Below are 27,174 nucleotides of genomic sequence, written 5' to 3'. Positions count from 1 at the left end.
GCTGAGGCATGAGTGGGTTGACATTGCCAAGCCAAGTTTACAGTCAGTTTGAAATGTCTCTGCTTTCTTTCTTTAAGACAAAAATAAATTCTTCACTTTAGTCTTTAATGTGGATTCTCTATTTCCATCACCATGTGTAGTTTAATCTGCTCAAAACTTGGCTATGTTTTGGAATAGTTCTTCAGATTCAACTTTAAGTACTTTATGCAGACCACTAGAAAGGATCTATCTGTGATATTTAAGTCCCATTCAACAGTTGATGATAAATGGGGCACAGAGAGGTTAATGGCTTGTCTGACAGCACACAGCTATCTAATGGACAATTATAAATCATGGAGTAATTTTTCTTCTTTTAATCATTATTCCTCATTGATGACTTGTATATTAATCAGATAAATGTACCTTCCTTATCCTAGTTTTATGACCCAGAAACTCTAAACCATTTGAACTGTGGTATGGCTTATAGAGGGCATGCCTCTGCTTGCACTTTTTCCATAACAAGAAAGCCTCCTGGCTCCATCCCTGTCTTTTTTCATCTCTACTCATGACTTATTCCTACTGTTAGAAATATACATAGAGATTCCAACACGGGTTGAGAATATCTTACCAACACCATATTCACCTACAAGGTTGCCTGAAATTCTATCTGCTGCAAAAAGAAAGTAGTTATGGTATCATCAGGCTCCAATTAGACCCAGGAGATGGGACCCATAATGCTCTCCACACTGTCCAGTGCCTGGAATAGCATCTGATATGCAGCAAGTTCTCAGTTACTTGTAACAGTGAATAAACATTTCCCAAACAGAAGTCTCAATGGAGATTGTTTAAGGGAAATAGGCTAGAATTACTAATACTTGTTCTTCCCAGTGACAGAAAAATCAAGAAAAGGCTAAAAACTTGCTATTCTACTCCAAGATATGTGTGTGAGAGAGATAGAGACAGAGAAAAACACAGAGACAGAGAGAAACACCCATAGAGAGAGATTCAAAAGTCTACACAAAAACTTGTGTGCAAATAGTTATAGCAACATCGTTTATAAGATAAATAAAGATAGAAACAACCAAATTACATAAACTAAAGAATGGAAAAATAGAATGGGTTAGGCTATACAATGAAGTCATTTTGGGCATAATAAAGGAATGGCATGTCACAACATGGCTGAACCCTGAAAACATGCTGAGTGAAAGAAACCATCTCAAAAGATCATACATTGTATGATTCTATGTGTGTAGAATGTCCAGAAAGTGACATGTACAGAGATAGAAAGTAGATTAGTAGTTACTTAGGACTTGGAGGAGGGAAGAGAGAAAGTGGTTAATGATGAAATTTCTTTGAACATGACAATGTTGATGAGTCACATGTCTGTGATTACACAGGCCAACACTGAATCGTACACTTCAAATGAGTCAACTGTTCAGCTTGTGAATTATATCTCAATCAAGTTGTTAATGTTTGTGTGAGAGAAAGAGGACAGGGGAAGACACACAGAGATGGGAGAGAACAGGCTTGTAAAACGCCCCAGAATAAAGGCTGCCCATCAGCATCCTCTCAGTGCTGATGATGTATTGATGACAATGATATCGCTTTGGGCTCTCATTTTTCATTCGCTCATTTTGAAGCTCATATAGACACATCTCATTTTAGTTAAATTATCTCACTCTGATTTCTTCATCATTTTGGTAAGTCACAAACAACTAAACCAGATGAAACATCCTTTTCCAAGCAGTGTCCATAGTCCCAATGCTGAGGTAGTCTTTATTGGCTGTCATTAGGTGCCAAGCACTTGGCAGATGTCATCACTAAGCCTACTAACAGCTCCACAAAGCAGACTACATTACTCTCATATTAGAGAAGAGGGGTAGAGCTTTGCCAATCACAGAAGTTTCACCACATGGGGACTTGATAGACCCAGGTTTAATGCTTATGGGCCTGATTCCTAGTGTCTGTACTCGGTTCACAATGTATGCCCTCAAAGAGTAGTGTGCTAGAAAGGAATGCATATAAACCAGTTGGAGAGAGGATAAAGAGAGTGTGGAATGTCATAGAGACAAACCAGCCAATTTAGTATGGTGCTCTCCAACAGAGAACAGGGATGTGAGAAGCCTGCAGAACCAGCTGCCTGAATAGTCTGGAGGGTGACCCATGGGCTCTGGGGCTATTCCAGCTGTCTGTTAGAAGAAGTACCTTTTAAATCTTATTCCAGCCGAGCAAGCAATAGCACACAGGTCAGTTCCTTTTGTAAAAGACACAAACTTCAGGTATTCATTTCTAGTCATCAACTCTGCACTTCCAATACTATCTGCCCTCTAAAGGTGTTTTCACCTATCTGTGTTATTAAAAATGTCAGATTGTTTTTAGCCCACTTATGAGGATGGGTGCATAGACACTGGAATAGTGCACAGAGCATCAATCATTTCAGAACTGGGCTCCTTTTCTCTGTGAGGAGAGCTGAATGAAGTCTCTCTTCTGTTTCTCCCCTCTGCCATACCTCTTCCAGCATCCTCCTTAATGTGTTTTTATAGAGACATTTATCCTCCACCCGATCCCCTTTGGCAATTTAATTTGAAGTCATTCTAGTAGTAGATTGCCTAATTTCTTGTCATGGCATCCTCCATGAAATACAAGATCTTTCTTGTTTACAATATTCTAAGTCCTAGATGCAGGTCTAATGTTCATACACAGCTTTGCCACTCTTTAATGGCAAGCATTTTTTTCTCTTTCCCAGCTTTCCATGTCTCCCAAAATTACTATTTCAACTATCAGCAACAATAAAAAAAGATCACTTCCCCACAAATAACCGTAAGTGTAGAGACTTTATTATTAAACCTCAGCATAAACACACACACACACACACACACACACACACACACACACACACACACACAAGAAATAAGAACCTTTGGAAGCCAAATCTGGCAGATTCACCAAGGAAATGCATGCCAGATTAACCTCTATTAGATAAATGTGGCTGACACAGCAGCTTTAGATTTTAGCAGAGTGTGTGACTAAGAGTCTCATGATATTTCTTTGGATAAACTAGATTGGGGAAGATAAGAACATAATTATATATAATTATACCTGGCTGATTAGAGATTGAATATATTACAGGATGTTTGTGTTCCCATAGGAATGCTCCATAGAGATCACGTAACTTACAGCTTCTTGGACCTGCCCTGTCCACTGCACACATGGCTACTGAGCTGAGTGTTGAACAAAAAAAAGAAAAAAAGAAAAAAAAAAAGCACACCAAACTTGGAAGACTACGCATATTTAGAAAGAGGCCAAGTATTTTGTTAGTTTTATACTGATCTCATTCTGAAATAATGTTCTGTATATATAGAACATAAACTATGTTATTGTTAAACTGGTTTGCTTATCTCCTTTCTTTTTTAATGCATGTTATTAAAAAGTTGAAAATTGGGGCAATGATGAGATGGCTTCCAGGTCAAGAGCAGCAGCTGCTCCTCTAGAGGACTCAGGTTCAATTCCTAGCACCCACATGGCAGCTCACAATCATCCATCATTCCAGTCCCGGGGATCCTCCTCTGGCCTCCCTGGGTACCATCAATGTACATGGTGCATAGACAAATATGCAGGGAAACTTCTATACACAGAAAGTACAATTTTTAGGAAGCTGGAAATTATATGTGTGATTTGTACTGTCTTTGTTGCCCAAGCTGGATCTAGACAAGCTTGGCAATTCCCAACTTGCATTTGACATGCAGAAAGCCTAAGTTCCCAGCTCATCACTCATCACATATCAGTCTTGAAGACTCAACTGACCTCATCTTCCATCTTCAACAATTCCTGAATCGCCTTCTTTGCACCTGGTGGTACTCATGTCCCATCAAAAGTAAGGTTCCCTACTTCCCATTCACTTGTTTGTTTTGTTCATTTCCTTTGTGTGTGTATGTGTGTGTGTGTGTGTGTGTGTGTGTGTACAAACACATGTACATGTGTGCTCATGTGTGTTCAGGAGCACATGCATCTGTGCACACATGTATGTGGAAGCCGAGGGATAAAATCAGCGTTGTCTTTAAGTGCCAGTTAATGGAAATTTCTCATTCCTCCTCTGCAGATTTTTACATAGTAATATCTGCTATTTCAATATATAACCCTTTCTCGATGTTTCCCTCCAGGCAGCATGTAACTTCTTAGCCTTGTTTAAAGCAAAAATCTTCAAAGTGACACTTCCATAATTGATGGCCCAAGTTCTTTCCCCCATTCCATTCTGAACCCACTCTGACTGTACTTTGGTGCATGTCATTCCCTAATCCTGTTATGGTCGATGTTACCAGGGACTTCTCTATAACTTAATCTAATGGAGTCCTATACTATTTGATGTACCTTCACTGCTTAGCCTGACAACCATTCTCTCCTCATAAACCATGTCTTGGATTCAACTTCTTGGAAATTTTTCTGTCATTTTCTTTTTCCTGCTTGTGACTCACTCTTCGCTTGCTTTTGTTCATGTCTGCTTATTGCAACAACCTCAAACCTTCAAGTACTAGAGCTCAGTCCAAGTACTAGAGCTCAGTCCCAAATTGTCTTTTTGTCCCCACTGCACATTAAACAATCTCTCTCAGTACTGTCTCTACCTTTTGCCCTGATCGTGCCTATACATTCTACATTTATACAGTCGGGATCTTAAACTCAAAGACGAGCAAGCCTCATGAAGTTCACAGGCCCAAACTAAACTCTTTGTTATCCTCATTATTCTTCGGCTTTTCCCATCTTGGTGAGTGACAGCTCACTTCCTCCAGTTGCCCTTGGCTAAAGCTGTGGGATGCCCTTGGCTTTTTGGCTTTTCACTCTCCCATCACAATTCCAAGTAAGTAGTCATACAATATTTTGGGCTCTAATTTGAAAGTACATCCTAGTGCTTCCCTCTTCTTATCGCCTCCTCCAGTTGAGTAAATCTCTGCAATGACCACTTGCTGGCCTCCTGTCCTGTCTCCTCACTGCCTAGGGACTACTTTCAGAACAGCAGCTGGATCCATCCCTTTAAAATGTCAACTCAATCATATCCATCTGCTGAAAAACAATTCTATTTGCTCCCTTTCTGCTCAATGTACTTAACATGGCTTCCAATAACGTATCTTATCTGGCCTTAAATTTGCCAAGGCTGGAGGTGGAGGGACTAAACAGCAGAAATGTTTTCCCAGTTCTGGAGGCTGGAAGGTCCAAGATGAAGGTGTCGGTCGTACTGGTTCTTCTGTGGCTTCCTTCCTTGAGGTCTTCATATGGGCTTCCTTTTGTGCAAGTTCGCTCATGCCCTAATTTCATGTCCTTAGGAGGATGCCAGATATACTGGATTAGAAACTTCCAGAGTGACCTTAACTTCAGCAACATTTTAAAAACACCGTCACATTTTAATATGCTGGAGCAAAGGGGCTTGGCTTTATGAAGTCTAGAGTGGGAGATAATCCATCGCCTAACAACCTCTTTGGCCTCACCTCTTACCACTCTGTCCCATTTCTTCCACTGGAACCGTAGGTGATGTCACACTCATCCCTACCTCAGGAATGATTCTCTATTCCCAAATGCACTTTTCCTCCTGAACACATCCTCCTCCCTCATTTTCCATATTTGTCTGTTGAAATGTTTCTTCAGCAGCTGCTCATCCTAAGGATGCATGCAAGCTTCCAATTTCCCAAATCCATTCTCTCCTTCTCCTCACTCTGCTCATCTCCCTACATTCTGTGTCATTCTGTGTCACACTATGTTTTCTTATGTGCATGCTTAGAATTTTATAATGTTTTTCAACTTAGCTGTTCATTAAATAGATCTCAAATGAATGGATACATGGGAGAAGGGCATTTGCAGAAATGAATTAATTCATCCAAAGTACAGTATTGGAAGGAATTTAGGAGCTATCTACCACAAGGCATGGTGCAGAAAAATAAAATAGAGGAGGGGAGGGGATGATGGGAAAGCAGCCAAACCAAGTCTAAATGAATCTTGGATGACTGTCTCAATACTTGTGAAGGATTGTCCTACAGATGGAAGCAAAGTCAGTTTGCATCTGATGTTACGTGGAGTGGCAGCATGGAGGCTAAGAACAGAAATGAAGAGAAGGTAGCCTGTGGAAGCTGGCTCCATGGGAGCTAATAAAATAAGGAATTAGCAGCTGGACAACTGCCTGGAGCACACTGCAGAGGCACTCACCTACCTACCTTTGGGAAAAGCTCTTGCAGATGATTTGGGAAGCAAATTCCAACTCCCAAACCCCAGAATGATAACTTGATTTTGCGTAAGGAAAAATGTCTCTGTTCCACAAAGTGTGGCTAATTCTGGCATACCACTGTTTTCATGACTTAGGTGTAGTGACATTTTCATTGTGGAAACACCACAAGAACAAATAAGGTTCGGAAGTCAGGAAAGCTAGGGTCAAGGTTTGCCAAGAGCCACAGTTTTAGACAAGTTACTCTTGAGTCTACATTAAGTGGATAAGTTCTCATTAGATTAAAACATCCGCCACAATGACAATCCAATCTCTTCGGTTTGAAACTTCCTAATTCTAGATACTTTTCAACTCATAGGAACTGAAAGAGAGGTGTGGTGTGGCCGGGGGGGGGGGAGGGTGGGCATTTTCTTGTTGTTTTAGAGATTCAGTTGTAGAATAAGGAGGAAGTAGAAGAGGAAGTATTCTGAAACTTCATGTTGAAGGAGAGTCAGATTAAATCAAACACTTCCTTATCACAGGAGTTCAGAAAGGAGGAAAGAGTCACTTGGGCCAGGTGCCCAACATCTTCTCTTCAAGTGTGTGAAAGAGAAGAGAACGCTGGGCTTGAAAACTCAGGATGAAACTCTTACTTATCCAGAGACGGTTATTGTGACACCAAATAGCAACTGCTCCCTGGTCCCGAAGGAGGTGGGAAGCACTTCTTTGGGCTGTGCTTTGCTTCATGGGAGAGAAACTTTTACACTGGATGATTATCACTGAGGACTAATTCCAAAAGCAAGAAGCCTGAGCCTGCCTGAGCTATTTCATTTTCATTGTTTTCAGATCCTGTGTTATTTCCTAGGTGTTGAGTCACCAAGATCAGTGGAACCACATGAAAGGTGAGTGACAACAGCATGGTTCTGTCTGTGCTACTTGGCCTTTTTCTAGGCACATCTTGTACATAGCTTTGAAAATTGCTTAGTGATTTGGGTGGAAAACACTGAACACTGCTGGTAAAATCAGATTTAAAAAAAAAATCCCCCATTGCCCCCATGTACTGGAGAACAAAGTAGTATATTGTTCTCTCGCACAGGCAAAAAAAATAGGTATTATGTTTGGTATTTCCCAGAATTTGGGCAAAGATACATGGTGGAATTCTAGAAAGATCTGAAACTGAGAGTTTGTGTGCTGTCACTGTTTTTTTTTTTTTTTTTTTTTTTTTTTTTCCTGTTATTTCTACCTAAGTGTCCCTTCCTCTGAGAGAAGAAATGGGTGGGCTGCCAGTATCTTTCCAGACTTCACAGACCCTAGAACAAGGTGGGCGTTGGCACCTTTAGGACAACTGGAGATTAGGAAGACAGTATTGCTTTCTCAGGCTTGATTTCCTAAATCATTCCGTTCTCTTCTCTCTCTCTCTCTCTCTCTCTCTCTCTCTCTCTCTCTCTCTCTCTCTCTGTTTTGTTTTGCTGTTGTTGTTACAGTAGTGAGTTGACAGAACTCCTTAACATGATTAGTGGTAAATGAAGATTTCAACAATGACTAACAGGGGAAAACTAAGGAAAAGCAGGTTTCTTTTTGGTCCTCTTCCCTTGATCCCTTCAGCAGTCTTCCCCAGGGTCCTGACTACTCCTTGAGGGCCTCACCTTGGATAATTAGAGGCAACATTGTGAATCCAAGTCTTATACCGAGGCTTTTCTCTGTAAACTTAGCAATACTTTCTCCTTTTCTTAGATGGAATTTTTAAAAGAAACAGTCACAAATGTGCCTTTGGATTCTGTTCCATTTCTCCCCCAAATTAAGAAGCCGGTCATACACTTGAATGCTTACATAATAAATATTCAAAACACTCTAAACCAATATCTCCTGCAGAACACACATTTTTATTCTGACTTTACACTTTTGAAATGCTTTTCATGGCATGCTATGCCCTACTTTAAAATGTCTGTCTGCCTCATATTTCTGCAATTCCTCTTTCATTAAGTCATATTCAGTCAGGGTCATGCATTGAAATACCTTCCAGCTGAACAAACCTATATGTTCAGACAAAACTTTCCCTAGAAACATCCATTTCTGCAAGAAATAAAACCAAGAGCCTAACTGGAATGCCTCTAGACCACAGTTACCTAATTCCAGGGCCTGACATAGCAAACAATAGCAAAAAACATGAGATAAGAGAGGCTTAGAACTACAGCTACCATCCTTAAAGTTCAAAGGGCAGCTTAGCACTTAAAGGGCTGTGAGCATCCTAAATCAAGATGTTAGTTTAACTTTAATTATTTCCCAAACATTTGGTTACAGAACCCTTCAGATATGAGTTGAATACCTACGAACATTCTTGATAGCTTGAGTTCCACTGTACACAATTTGGAAATTGTACTAGAAAATGTTATTTATATCATATTATATATACATATACATAATATATATGATATGAAACTACTAGTAAACATTATCTGGGGACAAATAGCACTTATAGTAAGGATGCAGGAGAAAGGGAATGGTAGAAGAATCTGGGAGGAATATGTTCAACATACAATATATACTTGTAGGAAAACATAAAATTAACAACATTTTTTCTTTAATTCATTTATACATTAGAAAATAACCTTGATGTAGAAATTTAACTGAGTTTACTCTTACATCCTTTTACAGGGAATGACAGTTAATTGAATGTCTACCTGACTGGGTAGAGAGATGCCCAGAGAGCTGGTACAACATTATTTCTGGGTATATCTGGAGGAATGTTTCTGGAAGAAATTCACATTGGTACTTAGTGGGCCAGGTAAAGAAGGCTCTTCCTCAGCGACGTGGGTGGGTGTGTTTAAACCACTGAGATGGATATGGTCAAGAGGTGCGGGAAGAGGACACTACAGGAGAGGCCACATGTGCTCTTCTTGAGCTGGAGTGCTTACCGTCTCCTGTCCATGGACATCACAGCTCCCATTTCTTCACTTTCTTTAGCCTTCTGACTCTAGGACTTAAGTAGTAACCATGCCAGTTATCAAGCTTTGCAGGTTTCCCCATTCTTTAGAAGGGTGACTGTGGGATTTCTTAGACTGAACGATTTTAAAGGCACAGTAACAAATTCATATATATATATATATATATATATATATATATATATATGTGCAGGAGGATATATATATATATGTGTGTATATATATATTCTGTTGACTCTATATGTCTCTTTAATGCTCTGATACACAGAGATATTTATGGGTCATTTCCAGAATACTAGTTAACTCTCCAAGTGCCTACCAGGTTCTTATAAGTAAAATGACACATACCTGATGATTTGTGGTATCATGTTGTTGGCCTCTTCTAAATAGCTTTCAGCTCAGTACTAGGGATCATCAGTTATGGTGGACATCATCAGTTTTGGGGCTCTTCAGTTATGATGGACAATGCCTGTAGCTATCTCTCCAGTGTTCCCATTCCTTGGAAACTCTATTTATCCTTTTATTGAAAATAGATTCCTTTCTCATGCTATATGACATGATTTTAGTTCCCCATCCATCTACTCCTTCCAGTTCCCCCCCACCTTCTAACACTGTCCTCTCTTCAGCCACCTCCCCTCTATCCTTGGCTCCTTGAACCCTCTTGATGCTTTTAGCTGGCTTCTCCTCCTGGCATTCCTGGTTTGCCCTTCCAGGGGCCCCAGGCTTGGAACTCTGGTTTCCTTCTCACTAATCCACATTCAGAGACACAAACACTTTACACCACATGATTATTACTAATGCATTTTTATGGCTTTTCTTTTCCCACATATTTTTCTCATATAAACACATGGTCTTTAAGAAGAGTGATTATAAGTTTTGTTTTTAATTTAGATTTTTTTCATTTTTTATTGAAAATAGACTTTAATAAAATTAATTTTCATTCATGTCCCCTCCCCCAACTCCTCCGAGATTCACCCCACTTTCCCTCTCACCCAAATCTACCTCCTTCCTTCCTTTCTTTTTACCAAAGTGTCAAGTGTAAAGAGCTATAATTGATATTTCAATAGTGAACATTTTTGGTTTCTACAGCTACATTTCCTTTAACTGGAATAAATCACACATGGGACCAGAAATGTTGACTGATGGGTAGAGTTGTCTGTTTGCTCCGGGACAAAGTTGTGTACCTAATGACTATGACTCTGATGCTTTTGTTTACATGTTTGTTTTGACATCTAGAATGCTGTTTACGTATATACGCTATGTTCCCAAGCCCGTCTAATCTTCCCATTCACCTCAGGGGTAGGAAACACTTTCCTGTTCCATTACTCATCCATGTCTTTAGTACTTCTCTGTCATTCACTAAAGAGAATATGGTGAGCAAGTCTGAGGTGTAATTTATGCAGAGGTCTGGCTACCCTGGAGTTTAACATCCGCTTAGCTTCAGTTTTGCTGCAGTGTTGAGTGATTACAATGGTTCCAGATGCCAGCAATTCCTCGTGAGACCCAAGACTCTCTGCAGCTGACCTGGGGTGGGGCTTCCTTCAAGCATGTGTTGTCCTCCATTCTACAGGACAAGTCATTTTAATCCTTTCAGTCTCTTTGGCACAAAGCCTTCCCAAGCATAGTTCCATTTGCAAATGGGATGCATATCTTTCACATACTGGCCACATGCCTTTGGGAGGGGCCAGAGTTTTGCTTAATTCTTACCATACCGACTGACTACAACTCCATTCCTTTCTCTCCCATTCAAGAGTGTGCTGGAACACAAATGAGAAAAGATAAATCTGAGTGGGCTCTTAATCACATTTTAAAAAGAGAGAGAGAGAGTTCACTTACCTCTTTGGGAGTTTTATTATCAAAATATCACTTAAGAATCCAGCTATGGGATATTGAGTCGGGAGCCACTGTGCTAACTGGCAGCCTCTGACAAAGTTAACACAAAGTCACTGTGGGTTGTTGGGCTTCCAGTAAAAGCACTGGTTTCTCTGGTAAATGAAGCCTTGCTGTCACCACACCAACACAGGGATTACCTCAAACTGGACTATATTTGAAGGTTAGGCTTGGAATAGGTATCTTTTTAAACGTTTTTTTTTTTTTTTAAAGTGAGCACCCACATGAATGAGTTTCATTGTGATATTTTTATACATGCGTCTCATTACATTTTGATCCATCTCATTGCAAGAAGTAATTTAATAAAAGAGATCATTAGGGCAGGTCCTAATCCAAGCTAATGGTATCTTAAAGAGAAGAGGTGTGAACATAAAGAGATATCAGGGCCTAAGCCTGCGGAGGAAGGACCACATGAAGATACAGCTAAGGATGTTCAACAAGCCACTGGCACAGCCCTCACCTCAGCAGAGGCCATCTGACCTCCATCTTGATCTTAGACCATCCCAAAAGTCTAAGAAAATACATTTCTCCTTTTTAAAGCTACCCAGGCTACCGATACTTTGTCATGGCACCCCTGGCTAACTAATACAAAACATAAACGTCAATACGAGCTTAAGATTTGATAACATTTTAAAAGGGAACATGCTAAAGGCCCTTTTACTTATTCTCAGAGTCTGATAGTCAAGGGAAGGGCATGGCAAGCTGGCTGCATGGGGATCAGAATGCTGACTTGGTGGAAGACAGGGAGAAAGCAGGCCTCTTCATTCCTGTCTTCCTGTTCACCAGTCACCTTCCACCTGGAAATGACAGGAAGGACTGCTGGTCTTTGGTAACAAAGGTGAAGATTGGTGGGATGATTACAGACCGTGTCTTAGCTGATCTGAATGTGACCCTGTGATAATCTCCTCACTCCAAAATCATATTTCAAAATTCTAATCACCCCAAGCCTCAGGATGTTTCTGGGTTTGGACACAGGGTCTTTAAAGAGGTAATTTAGGGAGATTGGAAGGTGGGCTTTTGCTCAATGTCCTTTAAAAGAGAGGATCTGAACATAAAAACACACGCAGGGAAGGGGATGTAAAAACAGAGAGGGAAGATGGCCAACAGCAAACCAGAGGCAGATTTGGGCAGGAATTAGCCCTGATGACACCCTGATCTGGGACCTCTAGCTTCTAGAGTTGTGAGAAAGTTAAGCGTCTGTTATTGAAATCACCTAGTTTTGTTGTGGGTTTTGTTTTGGTTTACATTTCTGGAGACAGATCCCAGGCCTGCAGAGATAAACACCATGTACTCTGCTTTTGTCTCCAACCCCTACTCTGAGGTATTTTGTTGGTAGTCATAGAAAATTAAGGTCCCATCTTCTTGGCTCAGACTTGCCACTGCTCTTGGTGGTTCTTATGGGGCATGGATGACTGCCTAGATGTACAAAATATTTTTGTTAGCAGCACTGTGCATGAAAGCTGGAAGATTTGCCAGCAAGTGTGACCAATCTGAGTCCACAGTGCAATGTAGACAAAATCAAGAGCAGCATTAGGCTGCAGACACAACAAACCAGAACTTATTTAGGGCATGGAAGGAAGAGATATGTTGCCGTTTATGGGGCTGTTCAGAGGTATGACTTAACTTGGAGGTGGGACTAGCAACATGTCTTCTAGAGACGTACGCTGCAGAAATGAATGTTCTGCTTGGCCACAGGTGATATCTGTATGTGAGAGCTGTCAGTAGTGGGGAGAACTTTCCAGTAACCGGTTGTTTCAGAGCTGGTTATCCAAAGATAGGCTGGCCTGTCTGAGTAGTTACTGAGTGTCTCACAGTGGTCTCCTTAAGTCCAGCTTGTCGTAGGGGGATTTTGGTAGACACGTGGTTGGTTTCTTCCCTGAAAACTCTTGTTTGTTTGAACCAGGGTCTCACTGTGTAGCTCTGTCTGGCCGGACCTGGCCTGCCTCTGCCTCAAATGTTGGGATTAAAGGCACGCACCACCATGCCCAGCCCTTTCTCGGGAATTCTAACTAGAGATGTTGCGGGGTTTCTCGTGTGCAGACTTGGGAAGATCCTCCATTCAGGGCAGGAATGACGTTACTGTAGAGGAGAGGAAGCGGTAAGATGTAAAGAGCCATCAGAATCTCTGAGTAGTGATGAAAGGGGAAAGTTTAGGGATCGGGTCAGAAAGTTGGCTCGTCAGGTAAAAGCTTTGTCTTGCGAGTCCGACAATTTAAGCAGTTCCCACAACCCACTCCCAGGAGAAAGCCAGTTGCAGGGGCACACATCTGCAATCATAGCATCCCTAAACGTGAGATGAGAGATGGCTACAGAAGACCACCTAGTAGCTCTGGCCTGCTAGCCTGGAGGACACAGTGGGACAGGAACAGCAATAGAGACCCTGCCTTCACAGGGTAGAAGGAGAGAACAGGTTTCTAAAGGTGTCCCGTGACCTCCATGTGTGTGCTGTGGCCTGCTCACACACACACTCTCTCTAATTGGTTAGGAACATTTCCTGCTCTTGGAGAAGACCTAAAGAGTTCCTCATACCCAGATCAGGCAGCTCACAACAGTCTATAATTCTAGTTCCTGGGGATCCGACTCCCTTTTCTGGCCTTAGTGAGCACATCCACACTTATGGCATGCACACACACACACACACAGAGAGAGAGAGAGAGAGAGAGAGAGAGAGAGAGAGAGAGAGAGAGAGAGAGATGCACACGAGAACACACACACAACTAAAATTAAAAGCAAAAAACCTTTAAGAAAATTTTCTGGCACAATCAGGAGTTAATTGCTTCCTCTGAGAACATTCTGACCAGGAATGTGAGGGGGATGAAATTCAGTCATGTGAAAGGAGACTACTAACTTTAAGAATTTCTGGTTTTATGGGTTATCCATTTATCTATCTCTCCTCCTTCTTCTTCTCCTTCTCCTTCTTCTTCTTCTTTCTTTTTGAGATAGCCCTGGCTGTCCTGCAACTCACTCTATAGATCAGGCTGGCCTCGAACTCAGAGATCCTCCCAAGTACTGGGATTAAAGGTATGCACTACCACCACCGGCTTTATCATTGTATTTTTTAAATTTCCTGCTCAATAAAAGACAACTGCCCCCTCTTGTTAAATCCCTGCCTCTTTCCCTGGAGCATAGGGGCCTACAAACTGTGCTCAGAAGAGCTCAGGCTAATGTCCCAGGGTCACAGTCATACAAACGTTTCATTTTTGGACAAAAGGTCTCAAGCTTTCATTTTTTGTAAGATCTCATGAGCTTTGGAACCAGATCTGATCCCTTCCCATCTGCTCGGTGTTCAGGTGCCTCCCTTGTTCATATAAACAGGTCATGATGCTGGAGAGGTAAGAGTATTTGGGAAGGAGTGTGAGGTGAAAGCTCCACTGTATTGTTTCTCACTGGAATTTTTTCCTGAGGGTCCAACTTTGGGTCACCCTCTTGTTCACAGATCTCTTAGCTTCCCTTTCCTAATTTTCAGATGCCAGGAAAAGGCGGCTGAGGGGTGAGCTTTCCACTTACTAAGTAACCGGTCACTCTATGGTTAAGTTATAGCTTTCCTGACTTTTAAATGGGGATGATAACAGCAATGGTTTCCGTGTGTGTGTGTGTGTGTGTGTGTGTGTGTGTGTGTGCGCGCGCGCGCATGCGCGCGCACGCGCGCGCTACAAGCTATCCTTAGATGATGTTTCTTAGGTATTGTCCACCTTAGAGTCTGTCTGTCTCTCCCTCCCAGGCAGATGCTAACATGACTGACATTTTCACATGGCTTTCAGGGATGGAACTCCAGTCTTTATGCTTGTGTACTTTGCCAGCGGAGCTATCTTCCTATCCTTTCCTTGGCTTTTGTAGGAAGTGAATGCCATAAATAATAGAAGCAAATATTGCATAGCAAATATTTGTTGTTATTTGTTCAGGGCATTCAAAGGACATCCAGCAAAAAAAAAAAAAAACCTATATGTAGAGTTGGACAGATGGTATTTAGGCGAGCTGGTAGGTCAATGCTGACTTCTCAGAAAGGAAGGGGTGGGGACATATCCTCCCACCTCCCTCACAGGGATTCCTTGCTCTGTGGAAGAGCAGGTGTTCTAATTTGCTTTCTATTGCTGTGATTTAAAAAAAAAATCATGACCAAAAGTAACTTGAGGAAAGGGTTTATTTAGCTTACACATTCTGCTCACAGTCCATCATGAAGGGAAGTCAGAGCAGGAACTAAGGACTGGAAGCAGAAGCAGAAGCTGAGGCCATGCTGGAAGCTGCTTACTGGTTTGCACCTCATCGCTTGCTTGGCCTGTTTTCTTTTACAACCCAAGACCACCAGCCCTGGGCTCACCTATCACACGAATCAGTAATCAAGAATACTCTTCACAGACTTGCCTACAGACTAAACTGATGGAGGCATTTTTCTCAATTTAGGTTCCCAGATGACCACTGCTCACGTCAGGTTATTAAAAAACACATCAGGTGAGGAGAAGGGTAGTGGCCTCAGAGCCAGAAACTCACCTGGCATTATCCCCTGTCCCCTCTCACTAGCTTAGGGCGGGCCAATGGCTTTGGGTCTGATGTCACATCCGGTCAGAATGGATGGTTCTAGGCCATTCTAGCACTGGGCAGTTTGTGTTTAATCTAGGAGAAAAGGCTTTACAGAGGTTCTTTTCTGTGATTTGAGGCAGACGCAAAAAAAAAAAAAAAAAAAAAAAAAAAAAGTGGAGTTCAGCACAGAGTCGTTGGGGATGGAGGAGGAACAAGAGCCATAGCTCAAGATCTTGTCCAGATCAACTTTGATCTCTTCTGCATCTTAGATTTTACCTCCCTGCCTCCTCCAATCCCGGTTGCTGATCTCCTTCTCTGAATCCTCCCAAGTCAAACCAAAATGCAACAACAATTAAAAAACACCGCCGCCCCCCCCCCCCCCCCCCCACACACACTCCAAACATAAAGAAAACTGGTCCTTCTGTGTCCTAGGTGTGTCCTAGGTCGCGTGCCCTTCTCTGGTGCATTCTAACGACAAAAATCCCACCCAGGTTGCTGGTCGCGGGTGGAGGTTGTCCTTCTTGTGAAAAAAAAAAAAAAAATCCCATTGCTAATGTTATGGGCCTTGCGCCACCTCTTCAAACGGAGCAAATGAACTGCGGATAAAAATGCATCTCAGCAGAAGCTCCTCAAACACATTCCAGAGAAGCCTGCGGGGTCGGGTGACTCAAGCTCACGAGGACGAGCCGGGGAGCGCTCCCGACTGTCCTGGAACCCAAACGTCCTAGGATTCACCTTCTCCCTCAAACCCCCTCTGCGGGTCCCTCTCCCGGACCCCGATCATCCCTCCCTTGGCTCCGGGAGCCCAGGGGCGCCGTGGGTTCCTTAGCCGCGCGCTGGTGCCCAGGACCCCGCACCTGTGGGCTCCTGGCCCGGGGTGGCCTCCGGTTGCGCACGGGCGCAGCTCCCCGGGGCTCCGCTAGGGGTCTCTGTCGGGTGGTGGCGAGCCGGGTGGGCGGGATCAGCTGACTCCCGGCTGCGAGCCCCGCCGCCGCGCTCCAGCTCTGTCAGTTTCCTCGGCGGCGGCGGGAGGCGAGAGCACCCAGAGCAGAGCAGAGCCGAGCCGAGCAGAGCGCCGGGGCTACCGGAGACGGCGGCGGCGGCGGCGACGCGGACACAGCCAGGGCGCGGCGGATCTCCCCTTCGCACCCCGAGCACTCGGTGCCCCAAGCGGGATCACGATGCTGCCCAGCTTGGCACTGCTCCTGCTGGCCGCCTGGACGGTTCGGGCGCTGGAGGTGGGTGCCGCGCCTGGGAAAAAGAGACGGGGGGCTTAAGAGGGGCGGGGGAGACGGGCGCCGGGAGGACCCGGTCGTCTCCACCACGGAGCTTGAATCGTGAGAGGCGGGGGACCGTCACGGGTATCCCGCTCTTGGCCGCCCCCGCCTGCGGCTGCCCTGCGCAGCGGCGGCGTCTCTGGCCCAGCCCTTCCCGGGGACGCGCTGCCCGACCGGTGGAGAGGGAGCGGGTGAGGCGCGGGGCTCCCCACATCCGCGCCGGCTCCGGTGAGGGTGAAGGGGACGAGCCTGAGCACAGACCCGGACTCCTCCCTGCCTCGAGAGCCCGTCTCGGGGACGCGAGAGACACCCAGTTCGTGGGGGGGGGGGTTGTGCGGGGGTGGGGGGGGGACACACGTGTGGAAAACTGAAAGCGCAGAGTCTCACAATCCATTGCCCCGCGAGGAAATCGCCGCCCTTCCCCTTCCCGGGAGTCCTGGGCTGGAATGGGGGCAGCTCTGGACGCTGGGGAGCGCCTGGCTCACCTTCCCTTCCCACCCCCGCCCGACTGCGCTGCGAAGCTGGGCTCTGCTCCTGGCAGCCGCCGCCCGCCTGCGCAGCGACCCTCTCCGGAGCGGGCGCGGGGTCGCGCACCGCCTTCCTCCGGCAAACTTTGTGCATTTCCGTCTCCCCCTTTTGTGTAAGTTGCAAGTGAGGAGAGGCATCGGAGAGCTGCGGCCACTCGGCACCGTCCTCCAGACTGGACGGCCCCGGCTCTCCGCTGTACCTGCAGTTTCTCCCAGAGACCGAGAAGGTCCCCGGGAACAAAAGCCGCGACACCCCGCCCTCGCCGTCCAGGGCGCGGTGGCGGAGCCGTGGTAGTTTGTGCGCCACCGCGGCTCCCTTCCCGGTGCTGCGCGTCTGTCCCCGAGGGCCTGGGGGTGCTGTTTGGAGCCCCGCGATCTCCCACCCCCGCATCACCACCGCCTAGTGCCAAACCTGTGCGAGGCTGCAAAGTCCTCGCAGAGAGAGCGAGAGAGCCCAGAGTGAGGCGTGCGTCTGGAAAGGGCAGTGCCTGGTGGTGGGGAGGCTGGGGCTCTTGTGCATCAAAGGAGGTGTTTGTCTGATTAAGGTGCGGCCTCCTCAGGGCAGTTCTGGGGACTCTAGCTTGGCCACCCTGAGGGGCGCAGGATGCTGGGGAAGGTCCTCGGGGCCTTTTTTTTTTTTTTTTTTTTTAAAGCGTGCAGATAAAAGGGTTGAGTAGAGTGAAGATTAAGGCGGAGAAGATGGCGCCTCTGCAGTGCAGCAAAGAAAGGCTGTGTGGAGGCTGCAGCCTGTGAAATCCACCCACCACTAGGTGTATAACAAGTCTTCTCCATTCATCCAACTCTCCAGCATCCAGCAAAAGGGTTGTTTTCCTTTTTACCCAAAGATGCCTGGAAGTTGTTTGTGTGGCAGCGGGTTGCATTTCGCGTCGTTTGTTCCGTTTTCAGCATTTCAACCTTTGCAATATCCCTTCCCCATCATATTCCCTCTGCCCCCCACCGCATAGTAATTTTCCAAAATAGCAATTTCCGGGTGAGTGCTTTCCTGTAATTCCATGGGGACTGTCCAGGCTATCACTGGTACGGTTTTACATTTATTTATTTATTTTTAGTTCTTAATTTACAAGGTCATTGAACTTTTTCAAAACCCCTCTATTTTTTTTTTTTAACCCATAAGTGGCTCCTGGATCTGGAAACCACCTCAGGCTGGTTAAAACAGGTCTTTTAGGAGTCTTAAGAATTTGTTGTTCCATATTTTTAAGCCATTTAGTCAAGGAAATTCTGATGACCTAAAATTTTAGTTGTATAATATTCAGTTTTTCAAATTGTCTTACTATATAAAGACATGACTGAGAATCAAAAGCATAACTATAATTTTTGAAGCTCACGTCAAAACTTCAATGTTTATTTTTCTTGAGCATTTTTTTTTTTTTAACTTGTATAGAGAGGGTCAGGATGTAGGCCCCGATGAACTCGATTTATTTTTTGGCGTTGGGCAATTGCATATCCTTTCTCTGCCAACCATTTGGAGATTATCCTGTGGTTACCGTCACCTTTAAAGGGTGAATGTGAGAACCACATCAGTCCCTTTTGTGAATCACTGGAAGGATAGGTAGTTCACACTAATGAGGCTTGACAGAGACTTGTGCACCTCTGTGTCCACTGAAGCTGCCGAATTAGGAGTTGGCTGCCTTTTGTAAATCATAGAAAATAGGTCTGCTGCAGGTGGTTCTGCAGAAGCATCCAAGTGAACAGGGGTAATGATGGTGAGGTCTCCTGCTCCAGGGATTCGTCATTACCGGGTCTGACATTTTTTTTCCTGGTCTGCTGAACAGAGGCACACGCGTTTAGCAAACTGTGATGGTCCCACACTCTGGTTTGCCTGCTTGTTCATTTCCATTCGCCTGTAAGTTTTGTTTTCTTGGATGGAGCTGGTAACTCCCAGCTTGCCTTGGTGGTGATGGTGGTGGTGGTGGTGGTGGTTCCTTCACAGCCTGGAAACCTGCTGAGTAGGGCTGCTCTGAGGGAAAAGCCTTCCTTCCATCCACAGTGAGGCTGAGATTCTTGATGGGGATCCATCAGGAACCACCAGTTCCTGCTTGTCAGTGGGAAGCCATGATAACTGGCAGGCTGTAAATGCTTCTCTTTGGTCACCCCAAGCGATAGCATCCCCCGTGACAACTTGCAGGACCTTAGGACTGCAGAGCCATTGAAAGATGGAACCGAAGAAATGAAAAGGTGTGTATACAAGATCAGGGACACTAAATTAGCAAAGACGGATTTAAAATAAATGGAGGGGGGGGATGGCATCAGTTGGCTGCTGGTTTGAAGGAAGTGGAGTTAAATTTATGGCTAAGGTTCTCTCTTAATGTTACAGGGTCCCTGTTTTAAGTTTACTGTTTATGGCCAATCAGTTCTCTACATTTGTTTGGTAATGAAGAGTATCAGTCATCCTTCATACAGAAGTGAAACGAAAAGGGCTTCATTAAATAATGTATACTACTGCAAAAACTGCTGTTTTAAGATTTCCAAGGCATCTTTCATTAATACATTTCTTTTATAATCTCTGTCTTTTATGCCAGTCTATGCAAGATGGAGCTGCACAAATATACTGGAAATATCAAGTTATCATCAGCATGTAATGTTTATTTGACTGTATATATACTTTATTACTCACCCCCACTGGCTACAGACATATGTATGCACATAATTATGAAATAGGAATGTTGTGTCCAAAAAAACAAAGTACAGATTAAGAAAAAAAAAAGTGCATAGTAAGTGGAGTACTGAGAAAGCGTTACAGGATAAATACTTGTAGCTGAAATGATGAAAAGGGCAGTAGGATTAGCTAGTGCCGGAGCATTTCCTGGTTGTAAGTTTCCGGCCAGGTTTTTGTCCCAGGCCGGGGAATGAAGGTTAAGTATTCACATGGCTGTATTTGTTCACACACAAACACCAGAGTGTACATGCAGGGCTTTTGTCTTATCTGTGTTCTTTGAGCTTGCATTAGAGCCAGGCCCAGATAAGGTTTTTACGTAACGAGAGGAAGAACAAGCATGGAATTCAGTTTGATTCATAGCCTCATCTATTCATTAGGGAAAATTTTATTGATTTCTTTCTTTCTTTTTTTTTTTTTTTTTTTTTTTTTTTTTTTTTTTTTTTTTTTAAGACCAAGTCCTGTCCCGGCTCGATCATTACACAAACCCAAACTGTCTTTTCCTTCACGGAGCTTCCATCCATCCAGGGGAGACAAGATAAACAGAAACTGTGACAGGGTAGGCCGGACTCTGGAGCTGGGTGGAGAGTTAGACTCAAGGAGGTCAGGGCTGAAAGCAGACCGGGATGTATCCTCCGCACCATGTAAACGAGGCGAATAAATGATAAAAGGAGCTTCACTCTGCAGCCACGAGGAGGGAATAAGCAAATCAACTATTTAAAGAGTGTTTCTGTAGGGAACATGGCAGCATCATGGAGGGTTTTTTTCTGTGTGTGTGTTTTTGTTTTGTTTTGTTTTGTTTTTTGTTTTCTTTCTGTGTTTGTGTATGTGGTGTTGGGGTCAAATATGGAGACTGAAGCCCGACGGGCAACTGCTCTACTACTGAACTACATCCCATCCCAAGACATCATGGAGATTAAAACAAAAGAATAAACAAAAGCTTGAGAGAGTGTTGTCAGGGTTCCTCCACCCGTTGCACCAAAAAAAAAAAAAAAAAGCAATTCCTGGGAGCAAGGCTTGGCATTAAGAAGAAGAAGAAGAGGAGGAGGAGGAGGAGGAGGAGGAGGAGGAGGAGGAGGAGGAGGAGGAGGAAGAGAAGAAGAAGAAGGAGGAGGAGGAGGAGGAGGAGGAGGAGGAGGAGGAGGAGGAGGAAGAGAAGAAGAAGAAGAAGAAGAAGGAGGAGGAGGAGGAGGAGGAGGAGGAGGAGAAGAAGGAGGAGAAGAAGAAGAAGAAGGAGAAGAAGAAGAAGGAGAAGAAGAAGAAGAAGAAGAAGAAGAAGAAGAAGAAGAAATAATCTCTGGGCAATTTTAAAATAGAAACAAGGATTTTGAGAGCAGTTACAGATGGACGAATTTGAACCACATTCAGGATTCATCAGGCTGTTCTGAAAACAGAAGCCAAGTAAGGCCGTAGAGGCTAGGGTGTGCAAGAAGCAGGGAGAAGGGCAAAGGAAGCAGAGGTCATGTTTCCATCTCTCTCTTCTCTCCTCAGAGCTGTGTCTTGACATTCTTTGTAGCCAAGACTGCAGTTGCGGCCCGCTGGTCCAGATGACCTTGTGGGCTCAGAGGGAACGAGCCTCACAGGGCACACACCTACGTTTGTGAGGGCCCGGCCAGTCCTAACCTGGTTTGGAGCTTTGGTTTTTTTCATTTCTGTTTTTTGTTTGTTTGTTTGTTTACTCAACTGTGACATCTTTTCCTTTTCGTAGTGGGATCCTAGGTACAAAGCATGGAGTGTAGATGGATAATAAATACCGTCTTTTGCAAGTGCTCATGAATGCTGTAGCCTTCTGCTTCGTACATTTCTGTTCCACTCTCATGAGTGGGTGGGAGGGAGGGTGGCGGGCTGGCAAGGCTAAGGTGAGCGAATGAGCATGCTCCCTGAAGGAGAAGCAAGTATAAGCAATTATGTGTATTGCATTTCAGACTCCATGGAGACATTCCTGAAGGGGGAATGTTATATAGCTCTTCCCTTAGTTTAACATGGATTGCTTTTGGGAGAGACTACTATTTATTATGGAAAATAGTGTTTGGTAAATATTTTTCTTCCGATTGTTTGACTGGCACCACCATTGAGGTCAGAATTCACCCAGCGCTGGAGTAGGCTGACTGCTGTAGTAACTTATTTAAAAACAGATCTTTAAAAAATTATGTATTTAACTTTTAATTTATTTTGCTATTTTTTGAAGAAGCGATATGTCATGGAATAGCTAGCTATTACAGAAGAGGTTCGTATACACTCAGTTCCAGCAGCAGTAGTAGGTAAAGAAGATATTTTATTTAGATTTATTTTGTGTGGCTACATCTTTATTTTTTGAGGTGGAGGTTTGCTGTAGTTAGTTTTTGTTGACTTGGCACAAATTAGAGTTGCCTCTGAAGAGGGACCTTCCATTGAGAATTGTCTCTATTAGATTGGCCTGAAGGCAAGTCTGGGGTGGGGCTCTATCTTGATTTATGGTTGATATGGGAGGACACAGCCAACTGTGGGTGGTGCCTCTCCTCAGTGGGCTGTCCTTGGGTGTATAAGAAAGCAGGCTGAGCAAACAAACCATGGAGAGGGAGCCAGTAAGCAGCACTCTTCCATCACCCCTGTTTTAGTTCCTACCTCATGGTTCCTGCTTGAGCTCCTGCCCTTGGCTGTCCTTGATGGTGGACTGTAATGTGTAAGATGTAATAACCCCTTTCCTCTGCAAGTTACTTTTGGTCATAGTTTTAATCACAGCATCAGAATCCAAGTTAGGACAGGGTCTCAGTATGCTTCAGAAGCTGACCTTGAACTCCTTGCTTCAAGTCATTCTCCTGCCTCAGCCTCCTGAGTGGCTAGACTACAGATTCATGCCACTGTGCCTGTGTGTGGCTATACTTGGAAGAGTCATACATTAAAGACTGATCTAGAACTAGAGTATATCATAAAATTAGAAAGTGGAGAGTGCTTTATAAAACTGTATTATCATTTTAAAATTGTGTGTGTGTGTGTGTGTGTGTGTGTGTGTGTGTGTGTGTGTGGCTACGTGTACATGAGTGCAGTTACCTGTGTAGACCACAGGCCTTGGATCTCCCTGAAGCTGGACTTACAGGTGGTTGTGAGCCAACTGAAGTTCAGGTCTTATGGAAGAGCAGAACAGCTCGTAACCATTGAGCCATCACTTAGCCTGCAGGTAGAGAGATTTTTTTTTAAGCCCATCTCCTCTGTGGAAAGAACTGGAGTTAACATTTGTAATGTTGGTTTTGATGTCAGGTGGCTAGGCTGATAGGTTGATAGGCTAGTACTGTTGAACCACTGAGTGTTTTTTGGGTATATAGGAAGGGCGGCATTTCATATCTCCTTCTGTTGCTGTGGCACAATGCCTCAGACAGTCAACTTAAAAAGAGGAAAGGTTGATCTTGGCTCACAGTTTGCAAGGTTTCAGTCCGTGATTGGTTGGCCACATACTTATGGGCCTGTTGTGAGGTAGCATGTTACAGTAGAGAATACCTGATGGACCCAGCTGCTTCTGTCATGCTGACCTGCCTGGAAGCAAACAGGAAACAAGAGACCAGCATCCAAAGGTCCTCTACAAGGGCATGCCCCTAGTGACCTAAAAATTCCCAAGAAGTTTCCTATCTCCTGGCAGTGGCCCTCTGAAGACTAAGCCTTTGGGTCATATTTATGATTTAAACTATAACACACTTGGATCCAGAAGCCAAATTGGAGCAAGGTTGCTTGAGCATTTTGGGTGCTATCTCCCCTGAGATACTGGCCATGGGTTAAATTTCTGTGCTTTTGTAAAATGTGGATAGTAGTTATTTATCTTTGTTGAGTATTAAATTGTTTAATATATAACACACTTAAGACAAGTTAAATTAATTGTATGTTAAATTGATATGTAGCTTGATGTACCATTATAACTAAGTGTTGTTGCTTTTATAGGACAGTAGAAAGTGAATATATTTTTCTCATACATAGTTATTGAAAGCTAAAATAATCTTCATGGTATTTCACTTATTAGAATAATTAACTTACTTATTGTCTAATTAAGAGTATGAGGAAATTGGCAGTTAGTTCTCTACAAGGATGGATGAATTTACCCAGGTGTGGAACATGCTTGTAATCCCAGCACTGAGGAGACAAGGAGAGAGAATCATTGGTTCTACCAGTTTGGGCTACCAAAGCAAGACTGTGTCCAAAAAAAAAAAAGAAAAAAGAAAAGAAAAGGAAAGGAAAAAAAAGAATCTGATTCAACTATGAAACAGCATAGGTAAAAGTTTTTTGAATACTTGTTATAAAATATCATTTATTCAATATGTGATATTCTATTTCAGTTAGATTTTTGAAAATATTAGAATAATTCATGTCATGTGCCCTGAAGAATTTAAGCAGTAGAGAAATGTGCTGGGTTTATACAAATGGAAAATGCTCATTTTTAATACTGTATGTGCTAGCAGCCTTCCATGTGCTTAAAACTGAGCCAGTTTATGCCCTGGCTTGCTTATTAATTGGACTTCTTTGGTTATGTGAGGAGCCGTGGACAGGTTTGGTTTAGTCATCAGCTAACCCTTTGCTATAAAAATGAATAATCAGACTTTCTCATCAGAGCAGAAGTAGAAGACTCAAATGTCAGCCAAAGAAAGTTGGTCCTGGTAGGGAAGACTCAATCAGTCTTCCCTCAAGACAGGACATGAAGGCAGCCTTCCTGTCAGGAAACCAGACTCAAAATGAGTTTCTCTAACTGCTGGGTTAGGGCTGTCATGTCTTCAAAACTGTAATCTACGACTCAGTTAAGAACACACGTGGAAACCTCAGCAGGTGTGCCCATGCACCATTTTCGCTCTCCGTGTCAGAATTAGTCTAATGCTATTTGAAACCTTTAGTTTATAGATCTGAGGAGTCTGTGGCTAAATTGTGTTTGCAAACAACATGGAAGGATCAAGGAGCAAAGGCCTTAGGAGTCCAGGTGAGTTCTTATTAGCCAGCTGTGTATTTAGTATTTGGGTAGAGACTGGTTCTGGAGAATCCATGTTTACTACTCGCTGTCCTTAGAGTAGTTACAGGGAGGAAGGAGCGATGGTCTCAGAACCTTGGGTGTAGAGTCAGTGAGCACACATGGGAAATGAGTAAATGAAACGCATCAGAAATGGTTTTGTAGACCATGGACAAGGAACAGAACTTGAATCTCCTTGTTTTCATATGGCCTCCTTTTTTTTTTTTCTTCCTTCTCCAGTTCAAAAGATATTTCAGGTTAAACACTTAACTCAGCAGCCATTAAAAAAAATTACTTTGTTTTTGGTGATTTCATGGTTATGAAATTATTCTTCGTCTGGTTCTTTTACTCAGAGAATCCTGTTTGTCCTGTGCTTGCAGCTTCTAGAGAGCCACATACCGTCTTTATCTTCATTGAAAGTAGCAAGGCTTTCTAAACAACCACCATGATAAATTACTCGTCAGCCTTAGAGGACACTTAGGAGAATAAGAGATCGGTCCGAGAAAGTCATTTGTGTTAAGTGAAGAAATGCATTATTGCTCTTGTGGCTTTGCTAAATTTCGAAGCTTTAATGATGGTTGTCTATCTTAACCCCATGGAGACATTTTGCAGGACAATAAACATGAGGCTTAATCTCACCCTGGAGGTATGTTTGTGTGTTTAAGATGTGCCCTTTCATCCCTTGTTACCAAATCTCATCTGTTCAAGTTTGCTTTGTCTGCACTACCTACTCTTTAAAAATGAATTAAAATTAAAATGAATGTTTTAGAAAAACACATTTCCTGGGTGATTTAAAAATTATTATTAAATAAATTTCAGTGTATTCATCGAACACAGGACTGTGCCGCATGAGGACATTTTCAGACAAGTATGTGCTGTATTTTGATCATGCCCTCCCCTCCCCTCTCCTTCCCTCTCTCCCTTTCTCTCCCCTCTTCCCTTCTCCCAGTTCCTTTCCCCCCCCAGTTAGCTTCCTTGGTTCCCATAGGCAGTTTCCAGTTTTGTGTCTACTTTCATTTCATACATGCTTGTTTTTATAGATCCACATAAGATCTGGGAGCCACATAACAAGAGAAAGCATACAGAATCTTTCTTTCTGAAATTGGCCCGATTAGCGGTATGATAGTTATTTCCATTTGCCTCCATTTTCATGCAAGCAATATACTTTCATTCTTTATGACTGAAAAAACTCCACTGTGCATGGCCACCACATTTTCTTTACCCATTTCTCTGTGGGAACCTGGGTTGGTTCCATAGCTTAGCCGTTGTGAACATTTTTACAATAAACAATATGTCTGCCCATACTTAATTGGTATTGTACAATACCATGAATGGAGCAGTAGAAATCTATTTTTGTTGTTGTTTTCTATGCTTGGGATCGAACCAGGAGCTTTGTGTATACCAGGTAGGTGTTCTACCATGAGCCGTATCCCCAGCCTTAAATTTCATTTTTAAAAAATTGATGCTTGTTGGGGGATGTGACTAGGCAGTGTGGCACACGTCTTTATTCTCAGCACTCAGGAGGAAAGGCAGGAAGATCTCTGTGAGTTTGAGGTCAGCCCAATCTGCAGATCAAGTTCCAGGACAGCCAGGGCTACACAGAGAAACTCTGTCTCAAAAATTGATGGTTGAGGTTAGTTCAGTTCAGGGGGGTCTCATCTTCCTAGTAGTGTGCCTCATTTGGTCCTCTTTCCTATTTCATTTTTAAAAGAAAAGGAGTGGTATTTGTAGTATAATTTATAGGCAAAAGTGATCAGGGTAATCAACTTCATTTCTCAGCTATATGTAAACGGCTGAGAAATCATTCAAAAAAGTCCTCTTAAGTGATCCAGCCTTTTTGAAATCTCAGCATTTGGGATCCTGATAGAATTTACCAAATGAAAAGTCACATTTTATAGCAGATATTCCGCAGCCTGATGTTTAATCATTTATTATGGTGTGTCTAGAACAAGTGCATTATAATATGTTAGTTTGAGATGAAAAGTTCTTCAGAAACTCCTTAGAAATGTGCAAATCTGAAAATTAATTTTATTTTTGTTGTTTTTCAAGACAGGATCCCCTGGCTGGCCTGGAACTCACTTGATAGACCAGGCTGGCCTGGAACTCAGAGAGATCGGCCTGCCTCTGCCTCCCAAGTGCTGGGATCAAAGACGTTCGCCACTACTGCCCAGCTTGAAGATTCATTTGAAGAATATTTGATTCTCAGATGCTTGCATATTAAAT

The 27,174-nt window shown here is 43.4% G+C and overlaps 1 protein-coding gene across 4 annotated transcripts in view; it reads left to right on the top strand.

The window, feature by feature from the left end:
* Nucleotides 1-16,473: 16,473 nt before the first annotated feature.
* LOC118594338 (amyloid beta precursor protein) overlaps nucleotides 16,474-27,174 on the top strand; it is a 227,216-nt gene continuing 216,515 nt past the window's right edge. For 2 of the 4 annotated variants that reach the window (XM_036204211.1, XM_036204210.1), the window contains exon 1: nucleotides 16,476-16,751. In XM_036204211.1, coding sequence (XP_036060104.1) covers nucleotides 16,695-16,751 — 57 coding nt within the window. In that variant the 5' untranslated portion in view covers nucleotides 16,476-16,694. Of the gene's footprint in view, nucleotides 16,752-27,174 lie in introns of all 4 variants that reach the window. The other 2 variants (XM_036204209.1, XM_036204208.1) reach the window with 2 other exon arrangements.

The sequence above is a fragment of the Onychomys torridus genome, chromosome 12 (assembly GCF_903995425.1).
Source record: "Onychomys torridus chromosome 12, mOncTor1.1, whole genome shotgun sequence".
NCBI classification, from domain to species: domain Eukaryota; kingdom Metazoa; phylum Chordata; class Mammalia; order Rodentia; family Cricetidae; genus Onychomys; species Onychomys torridus.
The sequence above is the reverse complement of the archived record's forward strand: the minus strand, read 5'-3'. Positions and strand labels throughout refer to the sequence as shown.